Below are 16,017 nucleotides of genomic sequence, written 5' to 3' on the forward strand. Positions count from 1 at the left end.
GTCCTAGTGCAGTTCACACTTCATACTCTGTCAGTTCCAACCAGGGGTATGTGTAAGCCATGGGGTACGAAAACAAAATAATGTTTGTAATGAATGCAAGTTTAAAAAATGTATGTGGATGACACTCATAGCAGAACATGTACTATTTGGACTTTTAAGTGACTTTATAATATTAAAGATAATGCTAAATGTTATACAGTATCAAATGAGTTAAATATGACACATTTTTGGGGGTACATTTGGCAAACAAAGTTGGGAAACAATGCTCATGCCATAATGCATTAAGAAAAAACATTAGTAACAAAAGTCAGAAACTATGTATAATTACAATGGTATTTATCATAACCCATATACACACCATATGCATTAATATACAAAAGGCCTCTATTATGGTACAGGAAGCTTTATTCTCATTTTAGTGTGATGCATGTACAGAATTTAATACAAAATAGGGATGAGAATTATTGAGGAACTTTGTAGTTGAGTACACCAACCCACAAAAAAACAAGTAATCTATTACTTGTAAATTAAAATGTAAGTTAACAGGTATGGCACATCCATTAAATTTATATTCTGTTTTATTCACAAATGTCACCAAGAATGGTTTCTAAATAAGCTAACTTAAACTTTGTGTTTGCTTTGAAAGCAAAAAAAAAAAAAAACAAACAAAAAAAACAATATGCATTAATTAAATTATCATTACATTTCTTTACAATCCTCATAGCATTAATTATTTGGTTGTGACTGCTAGACTTGGTGAAAAATACAGTATAATTCAGCATTGCCTACAAATATGCAAAAGACAATACATTTGCGATTTTCGAGTAGTATTTTTAAGTCAATTAGCTGATGCTGAACGAGTACTCGATTAGTTGATTACTTGTGCGCATCCCTAATAGAAAATAACTCTTCATTTGAACTTTTTAACTCTTCTTTGATTCCTTGTTACTGATTACTGACAAGAAATTACACAAAAAAATTAAAATATGCATTTCTTTTAAAGTACTGTATGATTATGCAAACAGAGCACAGAGCTCACAGGAGTCCAATGAGATGGTTCAGAGAGCTGTTTGTGCTGAGTTATAGTAATTTATGTAATAATGTCTGTAGGGTGTGCTGTGTGACTGGCCCTACAGAGAGCTGAGGAAGGCCAGCAGGCCTGTATCAGGGGAGGGGTGAGCCAACAGCTTCTGGATCTGTGTGCACAGATAAAGGACAGGTAACAACATGAATGCCACAATGGCCGAACGTGATTTTACTTACCACAAAATCCCAGCCATCTGAGGGCCTCCTCATACTCTCTAGTTCACACAAACAAGCACACTCAAGTTAAACCTACCATTACATCAAGCTAAGAAATCCCTTCTGAAGTCATACAATTTTCCATAATGTTTCATAACAAGGTTCTTAAAAAAGGGATAGTTAAAAAAAGCACAACAAAAGTAGTCAGTGCAACCTCTGTGCTATATCCCTTATAAAGGCATAGGCCTTGTGTGAGGTGCAGACAGGAATTTGATGATGATGACAGAATTTTTTCTTTTTCAGTGGAACTAGTCCCATTCAACTACCTAGACAGACAGACATGTATCTCTTTAAAATTAGGGTGCTTGGCATCCTGCACTAGTTGCAGTAAAACTCCCTCTGTAGTGGTGAGAAACGCCCCACTCTGCTTCAGTCGTGACAGCGCAAAAAGCCGATCTGTCTGACTGAAAAATTAAAGGCAAATATGTTTTCAACACCTTCATAATTGGTTAAAGGCTTGACTTACTGCAGATTCTGCACAACCCCCTGAACAAATGGAGATATGTCTGCATGCTAACACTCTTGTAAAAATGCTCCTGTTTCTGGAACTTTAGACAAGGGCTTAAAAGGCCATCCATCACTGTTGAAATATACAATACTAGACTTGAGTTTGTGTTTGAATAGATATAGGTGTGTGTCATAAGGCATGTAGCAGTCCTTCTTTTTTGTATTGCTTTTAAGACATAAGTTATCATACTTTGGTATTATCATGAAATACCTTCAAGTTAATAAAATAAAATATCACAACCTTTTTGTTATTTGTTCTGACAAAAAACAAGGAAACCCTAAAGTTGTTTATACCTTCGAGAGGAGACAGCATCTGCTACAATATGTCCCTCCATGCCCCGCTCCAGGAGATCATAGGTTGTGCACTACAGAAGAATGAAAAACCTAAATAGCATGATCCAGAGATGATAACTGTATGTGAAAATGTGCCATGGCATTGGCTTAAACATCCCAATTGACATTATCACGATGCACGCTTGAGCCTCAATTCCACACATTATGACTTACTGAGGATCTCCCAAACACTTGAGTGAGCTGTTCACACTCCCAGACAGCATGGAAAAACTGGTCTTTGCATGAGGCTTCAACCCATCAGCCCCCAGACCTTTAGGGTACTGTTCTGTCCAAATCTGGTGGATGCCCAAGATTCGACATGCCTGAGAGAGTATAAATATGGTTACAGTATAAATATGGTTCTGGCTGACTGCCATTTTTTTTAACAACTAAGGCAAAAGCAACAGCATTTTCAGACATGTAGCTTGTTTGATTTGTTCCAAAACAGGGGCTAAAATTGTTGTTTCAGTGTTGCATCTTCCTCTTGATTCAGTTTGCTTTCAACATTTCAAAATGGACCAAAATTATGTTAATAGAATTTACATGTGAGCAAATTGTTCCATCATTGGTCAGAATGTTTAAGAGCTGTTCCGCTGTTGTGGCAAATTTTGACTCCCCACCACATTCATACTCCCCACTACCTGATTTGTCCCTATCCTTAAAGACCACCCCTACCCCCACCCCTAAACCTAACCATAGTAGGGAGTCATTGGTAACACCTACTCCTAAACATAACCATACTAGAGAGTCAAAAATTGAGAAGGATATAGCTGCAGGCCGAGCTCCAAAAAGGGGCGGGTGCTCCAAACTGCCAGCAAAGACATACAGAGAACCAAACCCAAACCTTACCCTAACAGTGTGTGTAAGTGTCACCCCCTTTTGGATTGGGCCCAGTCCCCTTCTGGAGTAATCCTGCCCCATTCTGGAGTTTACCCGCCCACTTCCAGTGTTCCCTTTCGATTCAGTTCACGAGACATTGCTGAACACTTTGGGGAATTCCATTTCCATGACCTAGTAGAAGCCTTTGTATCATAACGCCAATCTTATGATTGGCAATGGTGTTTGAGCCCCACCCTTTTAGGTGCACACATGATACCCATCAGCGGACGAGATTCCCTGCAGATGCATCAGGACGTCCTTCGCCTGACTCTCAGCACCTGCAGCGAAAGATTCAGCCGCCCCCTCTAGTGTTCTGGCGAAGAAGTCTCTCCACCTCGCCGCTAGATCAGGTTCTTCGCTCAGTAACACATCTACCCGCTTCCTGAAAAAAAAACCTGAAGATTTCATACAAAGGTGTACACTACAGTCTTCAAAGACAAAGGACAACAGGCTCTAACAAGGACAGAAAGAGATGTGGAAGGACAACTAAACAAGAGGATAAGTACATCAGAGTCTCTAGTTCGAGAAATAGATACCTCACATGTCCTCAGCTGACAGCTTCACTGAATTCTTACATACACTGTGATCGGTTGAATGCCACTTTGGTTAATAAAAGTACCAATTTCTTTCCATAAGTGCAAAATCTGTACATTATTCCAAACTTTTGGCAGCCAGTGTAAATATATATATATATATATATATATATATATATATATATATATATATATATATATACACATATATTGTATTATTCCGTCCAAGTGACGTAAAAAACTCATAAAAGATCCGCTTGTGTGTATGCATCTTTTTAAAGATGTCATATCGCAAGTGTTCCTGTGAGCGACACAACGCTCCTTCAGACCAACATGAGAGCTGCGTTCGCTGTCTGGGCCGCCCATGCCAAAGCAGCTCTCATGGGGGCAGACTGCCCTCACTGTGAGGACATGAGTCTCAAAACCCTCGTTCTGAGGGACAATTCCGCCTCACGCGCCCTCCCGACTGCTTCCTCTGTGTTAAGTTTTGAGGGACCACATGAGGTAGCATGGCGGTGCCACGAGACAGAGCTGGAAGAAATCGAGGAGGATCTTGCGCCAGCGCAAGCCCCACGAGCCCCTTGACCTTGCCATGCAGCATCTTCGCCAGTGAGGTGCGCACATGATGACCTCCGGCCCTCTATGAATGAGCACAGTGCTGTCGTATTCGGCGGGTCTGATGATCATAATGATGTGTGTCCCTCGCAGCACTGGAAGAATGGTCCATAGAGGATGCTGAAGCCCCTCCTTCCACCGAGGGTGATGGGAAGATCGGATCATTTTACTGACTTGGATCTTTGAGTCTCGATCAGCAAAATGAATGAATCTTTATTCAAGTCATTTCGTTCATTTGAGCAGAATTAAATTAAAATGTTCAATTTTCAATAGTCAAATCCCACCAACACGTCTGCTTTCGCAAATTTTGATTATAGTCCCAATAAGGAAAAAATGATAATGCAGCCAAATAAAAGGACAAATTATGAGAAACAGAAAGATTAGTTCACCTCTAGATTGAATCTTCTTGTATGAGTCGTTTGTGACAGCCGACTCGGACCAGATGACTTGAGTTGAACTAATAACTTCTGTTTCCTGTGTGAGCAATGCATAGCATATACGGCTGTCACATGACAAAAGAACGAACGACTCTGACAAGAAGACTCAAGAGGTGAACTAATCATTTCTGTTTCCTGTGTGTGTGCATATTGTATATGGCTGTCACGTGACAAAAGAACGCACGACTCGAAGCAGCATTCAAATAAATGTCTGAATTAAATACTCTGGACACTTTTGTCCATACAGAGTTCAAATGTGAGATGACTGGGTGTAACTTAATTTCACCGGTTAATTTGATAGACAGGCCCTGTAATGGCGAAATAGGGGCAAGAACTTCTTGTTCAAAACAAAACCAAAGAGGGGCCCTTTCAGGTGGAAGCGACCAATGAGCCAAATGTCTGAGACCAAAGCATAATAATAAAACAAAAGCTTGGGTAGGCCTAGTCCACCTTTGTCAATCGGCCTATGTCATTTGTTGAAGTGCAATCTGGGACGCTTACCATTCCAAATGAAAGACTTCGCTATGCTATCAAATTCCTTGAAATAAGAGAGGGGGACATCTATAGGGAGTGACTGTAGCAGGTAGTTGAATTTTGGAATACAATTCATTTTAATTACATTGACCTTCCCAGTCATCGATAAATGCAGTGAAGCCCACCTGTCCACACCGCTCGAAAATCTTTTTATTAGGGAGTCAAAATTAACTCTAAATAAGTCAGACAAATTTGGTGGAAATAAAATACCTAAATATTTATTGCCCTGTTTGGGCCACTGGAAAGTGCCCGGCTGGAAAGCCACTACTGGACAGTATGCTGTCAGAGCCAAAGCTTTGGATTTAGACCAACTGACTTTGTATCCTGAGAACTTGGAGAAGGATTTAATAATTCTGTGGAGGCAAGGCATAGATCTAGAAGGGTCGGAGACAAATAATAAAATATCATAATTTTCCACTTCTTAATAAGTGATTGAACAGTACTGACTGGCATTTTCAAGGCTTTTGATATATTTTTATATCCTTTTCCATCTTTATAAAGTTCCATTACCTTGTTACGCAGATCTTTTGACAGGTTTTTGACTGTTCCCCATGGCTCAGTATCTAGCCTGCTCAGTGCATCCACGTGAGAGCTAACAAACTCATTGACTATTTATACACAGACACTAATTGCAATTTAAAAAGCCACAGGTGTGGGAAATTAACCTTTAATTGTCATTTTAAACCTGTGTGTGTCACCTTGTGTGTCTGTAACAAGGCCAAACATTCAAGGGTATGTAAACTTTTGATCAGGGCCTTTTGGGTGATTTCTGTTATCATTATGATTTAAAAAGGAGCCAAACAACTATGTGATAATAAATGGCTTCATATGATCATTATCCTTAAATAAAAGACAGTTTTTTTTTGCATGATCAGTCATATTTTCAAAATCAATGCTACAATTTCACAATTTTTGCCAGGGTATGCATAGTTTTGAGCACAACTGTATATACTCTTATGAATATATAAGCTATAAAAAGTCCAAGTCACCATAATTTCAAAATAAGAGTCCCTTGTGTGTTTTGTGCTTGTTTACAGTTAAAAGTCCCACTTTATCCACCCAAATCTTCATTATTTTTACACTATGTAAAGATAAGCATAGCTTCTATATAAATTATAGATATAAAAGCAGACAGTTGTCAAGATGCAGTGATGACAGCATATGTTAAGGGCTATATAGGTGAAAGAGATTGTGTTGTATTACAAACACAAGTAGTTCTGATGAACTGAGGGTGCTGTACCTGTAGCAATCTTGCAGCATTGCTCACAATGTTTGTGATCTGGAAAATACTGGGTCTGAACTTCTCCTGCATGTCACACAATAACAGCACTGAGCCTTTGGTGGATAGTCTGCCAATTCTTGCCACTAAGGAGACAACCAGGTATTAAAGTCTGAAGTGTGTTGTACCCACCACAATATGGTATGTTTGTGCATACACTAGACTAGTGTAATACATATCATGGGCCCATGTGTCTGACAGCGCCACCTAAAGTTTTCGGTATAAACATAAGAGCCCTAAAAAAGAGTGTACATCAAATAAGATACAAAAACGTCTCAATGACACTGGCTGTGTCTCAAGAATCTAGTGAGCTGCCTATCTAGAAAGCATTTATGGACGTCACATGCGTGTCTGAACGTTAGATGGCGCCTATGATGTCCAAAGAATTCCATAGGATTTGAGACAACCATTGTAGCAATAGAAGTGAAAGTAAGTAGTCATGCGTGTAAGTTAGTGAATCCTCCTCACTTACTGTTAATGACATTCAAAAGCAAACAAACGGTAGGCTACTTACTGTTTGTAATGCAAATAGGAATGGGGGAGTTTTAGGCCGCAATAAAGACAGCTCAGGTCACCGCTGCCCCGTGTCTAGATGAGCTATTTTAGTGTCCACCCACTCCTCTTAGAGGTGAAACTGTTGAAACACTCACTATAGTTTATATGAGTAAACAAAGCACACAACACCACCAGCAGACTCGTGACAGCAGCACACACACTGTAAGTTCCTGGTTTTTGTGACGACGCGATATAACACAAAGTTATACACTAATCTGTGTGTGTCCTTAAAATATATGATTTCTTGATTAAAACAATGTAGCACAATCGCTGCAACACACTACACATGTCCAGATGAGAGCCCAGCGCTGCTGCTCATTGCCAATGAGCCGATCATCCAGTAGGGGGCGCCGTCAGACGCACAATCGGCCAGCGTTTATTCTTTTAGTTATTGCACGGAAAACGTGTATTTGTGTGCGTGTTTTCATTTTAAATGCATACACACGATCCTGGAAACAGCTGCTGCACTCGAGACGCTGTATTTGAGAATGTATTTAGTGACTTGAAATGCGAAATTGAACCGGAAGTGTTTGGAAGTGGCTATTGACCTTAGCGAGGGCACTTACGGCCTTGGCGTTTCAGAGATTTTGTTGGAAATACAGGCTGCTATTAAGGCATCAACGTAGTTTTCAGGAATATATGAGCTCTCGCACGAGCAGAGCACTTCTTTATTCCTGCACAGCTGTTGGTGCTTCTGTGTTTCTCGCGGTTTCTTTGAAAGCACGTTCCTCATGCTAGTCTTTTTATGTGCTGGGCGCTTCTGGAAGACTTCAGCTCGCCCCCTCTGCTTTCATTAAACTACGCTCTGCTTTCCCCGCCTCGCAGCTTTCTCTCACAGAAACAGTAGTTTCTTAATTTCTTCACGCTTGTTGTGGACTTCATTTTTTGTTTAAGAGATATTCGCAGTCACTGAGTTGCTAACTGCTAGCTAGCCAGCCCGTTTTACTCTCAGTCGGCATATTGGAGTCGCTGGAAAATGTCCGATTTTGACGAGTTTGAGAGACAGCTGACCGAAAACAAGCAAGGTTAGAAATAAAGCTGTATACCTGGTGCAAATGAGGTTTTGAGCATGTGTTTCGGTTAATGTGGTTGTAATGGTTAGTCAGTGAGTGGTTGTAAGATCCCTTCATTGGTCTGGCAGCTGGACGTGGCTGCAGCCTGAAGGATGATCTTTGCTGTAAAAATAGGTATCAGGGTTATTATACAAAGAAACAAGCAAATTAAATGTTGACGTGTCTTAAATGCGTTGCAACCCGTCAAAACATTTGTAAAGTGTTGGGTAGTTTTGCACAGGGGGAGTGGTTTCACGGAGATGACATTAATGTACAGTGGGGTTCAATAGTCTGGGTATACATTGAAAATATAGAATTCGAAATCGAATTTGAACATGGGAATGAACCGAGGTGTTTTTTTTTTTTTTTTTCATAGTAAATGTGCAGTTATTAGGCCAAAAAAATAAATAAAATGAAAATAATAATAATAAATAGAAATATGCAAATTTGTGACATTGGCTGTGTAAGTTCAGACTCTTTGGGCCATTCTCAAATCATGCTAGGATAACATGGATTTTGCACAGACCTGTGCATGTCATTAAAAGAAAATTACCAAATACTATTAAATTAGAACAATGCAAAATACATGCATTTTCACAAGCTATGGGTCGTTACTGATTAAAGGAATAGTTCACCCAAAAATGAAAATTCTCTCATTTACGCACCCTCATTTGTTTGTATGACTGTATTTCTTCTGCTGAACACAAACGAAGATTTTTAGAAGAATATTTCAACTCTGTATGACCTTACAATGCAAGTGAATGGTGACCAGAGCTTTGAAGGTCCAAAAAGCATATGAAGGCAGCATGAAAGTAATCCATAAGGTTCCACTGGTGTAATCCATGTCTTCAGAAGTGATATTATAGGTTTGGATGAGAAACAGATCAATAATTAAGTACTTTTTTTTTTTTTAACATAAATCTACTCTTTCACTTCCACATTCTTTTGTTTTTGCCAAATTACATTCTTCATACATAGCACCACCTACTGGGCAGGGAGGACAATTTAAAGTAAAAAAGGACTTACATATTTATCTGTTTCTCACCCACACCCATCATATCGTTTCTGAAGATATGCGCTGAGTTCGGAATTGCATATTACCATACCACTCTTACTATTTCTGCCTTAGATATGGCAGAAGTAGTATGCAATTGTGAACTCAGCCATGGATTTAAACACTGGAGTCGTATGGATTACTTTGATGCTACCTTTATATGCTTTTTGGAGCTTCAAAGTTCTGGCCACTATTCACTGGCATTGTATGGACCTACAGAGCTGAGATATTCTTCTAAAAATCTTTGTGTTCAGCAGAAGAAAGTCATACACATCTGGGATGATATGAAGGTGAGTAAATGATGAGAGAATTAGCATTTTTGGGTGAACTATCCGTTTAACAGAAGAGCAGCAGCAAGAAGTTGTCAGTTTGAATAAACATCTAGTATGCATGTTGATTTGAAGGAAGTGTTTATTATATGCTATTTTTTTTATTTTTTTTGCAATTCATATCTACAGCGGACCGGGACAAAGAGAACAAGCACCATCGGCGTAGTGGCTCGAGAAGTCACAGCAGAGACCGGGACAGAAAAAGAAGGAGCCGGGACGGAGACCGAGAAAGGAGAGGCAGTCGAGAGCGCCATGGAGATAGCAAAGACCGCAGACACAGACGCAGGTACATGGAGAAATGTGGATTGTTGAAATTATTGGGGATATTTTTTACACCAGCAGGTCCGTCTGAAAAATTCTGCTGCTTTGAGTGTTCCCTAAAGGCTTTTCGAGTGCCCTCTGGGGTATCTCTAGATTTTCAAATACCATTTGAAACAGATTTTGTCTGTGTTGATTTCTCTTTCTGTCTGTGCAGTCGCTCCCCACACCGTGAGAAGAAAAAGATTAAAGTGAAAAAGTATTGGGATGTTCCTCCTTCTGGTTTTGAACACATCACACCCATGCAGTACAAAGCAATGCAAGGCAAGTGTCTCTCTCTCTCTTTCTCTCTTTCTTTTTCCCATATGTCTAACATCCTCTTACTTTGGCCTTAGCTGCTGGTCAGATCCCGGCAACTGCTCTGCTGCCCACAATGACCCCTGAGGGTCTGGCCGTGACCCCAACACCTGTTCCCGTTGTGGGCAGCCAAATGACCCGACAGGCCCGACGGCTGTATGTAGGCAACATCCCATTTGGCATCACAGAGGTGAAGTTTATTATCCCTGACATCCATCAGATAGGTGTTTTGGTGTATTAGAAGGTGTGATGATCTTTAACCTGGATTAAAACAGATTCTTTTTCAGAATCTTCATCAGAAATGTGCTGAAAAGAGTTGCTTTTTCTCATCACTTGTGATCCGGTGAGGTTGGATGTTTTGCTTTTTTCTTATTTTGGTTTGATAATAGCATTGTTCTCTAATCTCTGATAGGAGTCTATGATGGACTTCTTCAATGCTCAGATGCGTTTGGGTGGCCTGACTCAGGCCCCAGGGAACCCTGTCCTTGCTGTGCAGATCAACCAGGACAAGAACTTTGCCTTTCTGGAAGTCAGTTTTTGTTAAGAGCAGTAGAGCTCATTTTTATAGATCCTCACATATGCTTTTAGAAGTTTCGAGAACATAATGAAAATTGTATTTTTATGCTGTGGTAATACAGTTCCGCTCGGTGGATGAGACAACACAGGCCATGGCCTTTGATGGCATAATTTTTCAGGGCCAGAGTCTGAAGATTCGCAGACCACATGACTACCAACCTCTACCAGGAATGAGTGAAAATCCCAGTGTCTATGTCCCAGGCATGTCTCTCTTTTGCTCTCTTAATTCTATTATGTACAAGCTTTTGCATTAATGCCCAGAGCTCAAGGTTTTACTCTCTCCAGTCATTATTTTGTGTTCAAACTTGAGTATAGAGTGATTTAAGGATACTCTCTCTGTAGGTGTTGTCTCCACAGTGGTGCCAGATTCTGCCCATAAGCTCTTCATTGGCGGTCTGCCAAATTACCTCAACGATGACCAGGTTTGTGTCAAAATGTCATTTTGTGGCAACACATTCCTGTCACTGACAAAGTATCACTGTCATAATGCAGAGTTAACTGTCCTGATTGTATATAAGGTAGAGCAGAACTGATTTCCCAGTACATTTTTAGTTGCCTTATGTTCAAGTTCAGTCAAAACTATGAATTATTGTTTTACCAAAACTATTTTGTATTACTTGACATGGCGTAATGTCTTTTGTGGGCGTGTGGTCCTTAACCCCTGATAGGAGCGCAAATGACAGATTAAGGGGCTGTTCAGACCGAATGTGTTTTTGCTAGAGCTGTCAAAATTAACTTGTGATTGCATGCGATTAATTAAAGTTTAACGCAATTTTTCTTAATTGTGATTAATGCATTTATCATTAATAAAGCATAAACCAGCATAAACACTGGTCGAACCAGGGTGGAACCTTTGTGATATGTTAATGTTTCCGCCCAGAGTCATTACACTGATGTACACAACACACACACACAACAGAGATTCCGTGTCTATGATCAAGTGATGGAGAAAGGACCTCTTAATGCTATGTGTTGTACAAAACAAGCCCAGATGGGACTTGTGACAGAAATCAAGTACTTTCCTGCTCCTGTTATGTGCAATTTAACTACCACAGAAGCACTTCGAGTCTTAACTATCACAAAAACATTGTCTGCAGCTCTTTTTCATGTGGAGTTCAAAGCTTGATGCTGGCATTGACGCCTTGAAGCGAATTATGAACGTGGCTCTACGATTGCGGAAAAGCAGATAGCCACAGTCTGCCAGCTGATTAATATTGTGGAGGATGAGAGTTTAAGAGATTTAATGCCCATAGCAATAAATATGCAACCTATGGAAAGGTTTGTTCTTTAAATCCCCCCACTAAGACTTTGGGAAACATTTAATGTTACTTAAATTGGTGCTATTTTATTCCATTTCTATCTTTATATTGTGGAAGGCTTTGTTTGGAAAATGTTAATAAAGCATGTGATAGGTTTAGGTTCGTGGGCAATGGAGGAGTCAGGAGGCAACAAACTGTCAATGTGAGTATTTTATTACTCTTAAGCATCACACAAAAACTTTAACAAAAAAAGGTACTTAGCGGCCAATTATACACACAAAGGAGTCTTTGATAATCTGGCGGGCACATGCAGCCACAACTCTCTCTGCAGTCTCTCCCACACTGATGCTCTGGCATGCCTTATCAGGTCTCCCTATGCCATCACTAGAATGAGAGACCGGTGTTAGAGTTATCACAACCCTGGTGACAAACCTTACCGCTCTCCCTTTCCCGCAGACAGACACATGACCACGCCCCCCCATGCCACAAGCATTATGTTGTTACCTATTTTTTTTTTTCTTTCCTAAAAATGAAATTAATGCATTTTTACAGGGGAAAAAGTATATATAGTGTCAAATTTCAGCACTTTCTAAATCTGTGATTAATTGTGAGTAACTGAAAAATTATGCGATTAATCGTGATAAAAAATGTTTATCGACTGACAGCACTAGTTTTTGCATTAAAAGCTAGATGCATGGAACAGATTCATTATTCTAAAGTCTATATGGAGTCCAGATATGGAACAGAAGTCAGGTGTCTCAACACGTTTTTAAAATGTCAAGTTCTTTGTACTTGACAGCATCTTCTGTGCAAGACACTGAAAAAAGCGAGGTGCAGATGGATGCAATAATACATTCGGTGTGAACAGCCTCTTTGTTGTCGTTCTTTACAAGGATATCTATGAAACATTTCTGTCCTCTCAACCGAATTGATGCACTGAAAGGTTCTAAAATTCAGGCCTTTAATGCAGTTCACCTTAATCATTTCAGAGAGCATTTTCCTTGTTTTCTGTAACTTGTGAAATATTAATTTAATTAATTTTCATTAAAGGAGCTTGTGGTATTTATGTATTTAATTTCCTGTGATAGTAAAAGGCACTGTAAGCTGTAATCTGAAAGATGATTTCTGCTATTCTACAGGTGAAGGAATTGCTGACATCGTTTGGTCCCCTGAAGGCCTTTAACCTTGTGAAAGACAGCGCTACAGGTCTCTCTAAGGGCTATGCCTTCTGTGAATATGTTGACGTCAATATCAGTGACCAGGTGATGTAGAAAAATCACAGATTAATACTCCAACCTCCTTTAGATCTAAATGTTGTAAGCATTAAAAACATACTCAGCCATTCAAAAGTTTGTGGTCACTTACTCATTCTTTATTATTATTATTATTATTATTATTATTTTTTTACATTTTAGAATAATAGTAAAGTCGTCAAAACTATGGAATAACAAAAATGGAACTATGGGAATTATTCTGTGACTAAAAAAAAATCCCAAATAAATAAAAACTGTGTTATATTTTAGCGTCTTCAAAGTAGTCACCCTTAGCCTAGAATTTGCAGACATGTACTCTTGACATTTTCTCAACCAACTTCTTGAGGTATCACCCTGGGATGCTTTTTAAACAGTATTGAAGGAGTTCCCATCTATGTTGGGCACTTATTGGCTTTTTTCTTTATTATTTGGTCCAGGTCATCAATTTCAAACTTTTTTTTTTTTTTAAATAAAATTTTAGTTTTGTAATAAAATAAATTAATATGTTGACACAATTATATTTTTGTCTACAAAACTAATTTCAAACATTAAGCATACACCTTCAGATCAAAAGGTTTTTAAGATCATGAGAAACATTTCAGTCAAGTGACCCCAATCTTTTGAATGGCTGTGTATATTTATTCTAAAATCCCACAGCAAATTACATAAGCTTACAACATTATTAAACCTCATGGGCTAGAATAGGGGCTAAGATGAGGCGTATCAGAGCGGTTAATTGACACCTATATTAACCTCTCCAAGGCACACTGTTCACTATCACAGGCCATCGCAGGGCTAAACGGCATGCAGCTTGGTGACAAGAAACTCCTGGTCCAGAGAGCCAGCGTCGGCTCAAAAAACACCACACTGGTAAGGGAGAGTGTGAATGTGTTTGTCAAATTTTTGTGCAACTTGAGTACCTTTATGAGTTGCTGAGCTCCGATGTACTCCATATAGACTTTAGAATAAGGAATCTGTTTCTTCTTCCCATTCCTTGTATTCTAACCTTTGTTCGTTCCTCTGAAGACGGGCATAAACCAGACTCCAGTCACCTTACAAGTACCAGGTCTTATGAACACCTCAGTGACTCAGATGGGAGGCATTCCTACAGAGGTATTGTGTCTGATGAACATGGTGGCACCAGAGGAGCTGCTGGATGATGAAGAGTATGAGGAAATCGTTGAAGACGTCAGAGACGAGTGCTCCAAATACGGCCAGGTCAAGAGCATCGAGATCCCACGGCCTGTTGACGGTTTAGAAGTTCCTGGCACTGGAAAGGTTTGACACCTACTTGTACATGTGAATGTAAAATTTTAAATTAAACCATTAAAACCTGGTGTTTGTTTTCCTTTTTTCTTTGTCTTAGATCTTTGTGGAGTTTATGTCAGTGTTTGACTCCCAGAAGGCCATGCAAGGATTAACAGGAAGGAAATTCGCCAACAGAGTGGTGGTGACTAAATACTGCGACCCTGATGCCTACCACCGCCGTGACTTCTGGTAGAGACAGGACAGAATCAAGAGCGAGAGAGACATAGAGACGCAACACAGATGGTGTGATTTCAATCTCTCGGAAAACCCTTATTTCGTAGATTTATGAGGTCTGAGAGGGTGTGAGCATTTTTTAAAATCTGGCAGACTGAAAACATTACTTGTGATTGGGCAGAATGTAGTGCATCAATCATGAGTGAGGTTTTTTGAGGACGACAACAATGTTCAAGTATGTGCAGAGCTTTAACATGGGATTTCAGACCATACAATTTTTAAAGTCTACAGAAAAGGATTAAATTAGACATGTCACTAAACTTCCAGCTTATTTTTGATCCATAGTAATTTTTTTTTGTCAGTTTTTCTCAATGTATTTAAAACTTACTCTATCATCTGTACAGCTCACACACTGAGCCAGACTGGTCAGATAGGAGTGAGAGAGGAGGATATAATGCAGTGAGTGAAGGAAGCTGAGGGGAGAGCAACAATGACAACAACGAAAATGAATGTTACACTCAGAAAACAAGGAGGTGAGAGGGGGGTACTTGAAGAGAGAATTCTTTGTTTTTGGGAAATGGTTTTATTTAGGCTGTGAAATGAGGCTTCCATGTTTAATTGTAGAGGTTAAATGTGTGAAGCAAGAGGAGTTTCTGGGTCTGTTCTTGACAACATGCATATATGAGGTAAGGCCACTTCAGAAATCATGTAGAGGGTGAATATTACCAATTATGTCTATACTGTCTTTCTCTCCTCCCATCCCCTCCTCTTTCTCTTTCCCTTTCCATCTACCTTTCCCTCCTTTTATAATAGTTGTGCTGTTTCTTGTGAACTCCACTTTCCTGGCCCCATCTAACCAAATTTGTACACAGTGAAAAAGAAACTTGTCTCTTTCTGTTATTTCTTTATACACATTCTGTATCTAACTGTCCACTACTGTTTTTTTGTTGTTGTTTTTTTTACTGTAATAAGCTGAGCTGATTTAATACAGTGCGTTTATGTAAGAGCACCAGAAAATTGATCTGGTGAAATAAACTCAATGTGTTTGAAATGAACACATTTCATCAGTTCTGCCAGCAGATAGTGCTAACAGGTCTTGTTATTCTGGACTGTGCAATTCAAAGTGGAGTAGTTCTCATACAGTATCTGACTATTAGCAGCTATGGGTGACTCAGTATTTTTGGGGGGGATGTTAATGTTTCTTTCTCAAATTAATAATAAAAAAGGAAAACAAGTCAGTGGAAATATGTTGGTTGCTGATCTACTCAATTGAATTGTCTTAAAATGCATAATTGCTGAAAAAAGTTGTTCAATGTGCTTTACAATCCAGATTCTATATATAAGAATATTAACTGTTTGTATAAAATTTTATAGGTGTCCATTAATTTAACTGCTTATAAGAAGGTTCTATGAAAATTTATTA

At 39.3% G+C, this 16,017-nt stretch overlaps 2 protein-coding genes across 4 annotated transcripts; one reads left to right on the plus strand and one right to left on the minus strand.

Moving 5' to 3' along the window:
• Positions 1–6: 6 nt before the first annotated feature.
• Positions 7–8,100, minus strand: LOC127453760 (isochorismatase domain-containing protein 2-like). Its single transcript, XM_051720428.1, has 5 exons — positions 8,021–8,100; positions 6,381–6,505; positions 2,317–2,465; positions 2,104–2,174; positions 7–1,196 (listed from the first exon to the last, which is right to left on the minus strand). Exons 1-4 carry the CDS (start codon positions 8,043–8,045, stop codon positions 2,126–2,128), a joined length of 348 nt encoding a protein of 115 aa, XP_051576388.1. The 5' UTR covers positions 8,046–8,100; the 3' UTR covers positions 7–1,196; positions 2,104–2,125.
• On the plus strand, positions 6,940–15,858 carry LOC127453758 (splicing factor U2AF 65 kDa subunit-like). 3 transcript variants are annotated; one of them, XR_007899454.1, is made up of 12 exons: positions 6,940–7,999; positions 9,539–9,695; positions 9,885–9,991; positions 10,063–10,214; positions 10,437–10,553; positions 10,663–10,801; positions 10,943–11,022; positions 12,999–13,121; positions 13,875–13,982; positions 14,139–14,390; positions 14,479–14,663; positions 14,999–15,856. XR_007899454.1 is itself a non-coding variant. In XM_051720426.1 (11 exons), exons 1-11 carry the CDS (start codon positions 7,951–7,953, stop codon positions 14,611–14,613), a joined length of 1,398 nt encoding a protein of 465 aa, XP_051576386.1. In that variant the 5' UTR covers positions 6,940–7,950; the 3' UTR covers positions 14,614–15,858. The 3 variants fall into 3 exon arrangements, 2 of the variants coding, with proteins under 2 accessions (XP_051576386.1, XP_051576385.1); XM_051720426.1 differs by having other exon boundaries at positions 13,896–13,982; positions 14,479–15,858; XM_051720425.1 differs by having other exon boundaries at positions 14,479–15,855.
• The last annotated feature ends 159 nt before the right edge of the window (positions 15,859–16,017 follow it).

Source organism: Myxocyprinus asiaticus, chromosome 16 (assembly GCF_019703515.2).
Source record: "Myxocyprinus asiaticus isolate MX2 ecotype Aquarium Trade chromosome 16, UBuf_Myxa_2, whole genome shotgun sequence".
NCBI lineage: Eukaryota > Metazoa > Chordata > Actinopteri > Cypriniformes > Catostomidae > Myxocyprinus > Myxocyprinus asiaticus.

Excerpts from the sequence above, each read along its gene's own strand:
- LOC127453758 (XM_051720425.1), top strand. The coding sequence starts at position 7,951 with ATGTCCGATTTTGACGAGTTTGAGAGACAGCTGACCGAAAACAAGCAA. Across the intron at positions 9,992-10,062 it reads GCAGTACAAAGCAATGCAAG|CTGCTGGTCAGATCCCGGCA; the intron begins GCAAGTGTCTCT and ends CTTTGGCCTTAG. Across the intron at positions 13,983-14,138 it reads GCTCAAAAAACACCACACTG|ACGGGCATAAACCAGACTCC; the intron begins GTAAGGGAGAGT and ends GTTCCTCTGAAG.
- LOC127453760 (XM_051720428.1), bottom strand. The coding sequence starts at position 8,045 with ATGCTCAAAACCTCATTTGCACCAG. Across the intron at positions 6,506-8,020 it reads CAAAACCTCATTTGCACCAG|TGGCAAGAATTGGCAGACTA; the intron begins GTATACAGCTTT and ends TTGTCTCCTTAG. Across the intron at positions 2,175-2,316 it reads AAGTGTTTGGGAGATCCTCA|TGCACAACCTATGATCTCCT; the intron begins GTAAGTCATAAT and ends ATTCTTCTGTAG.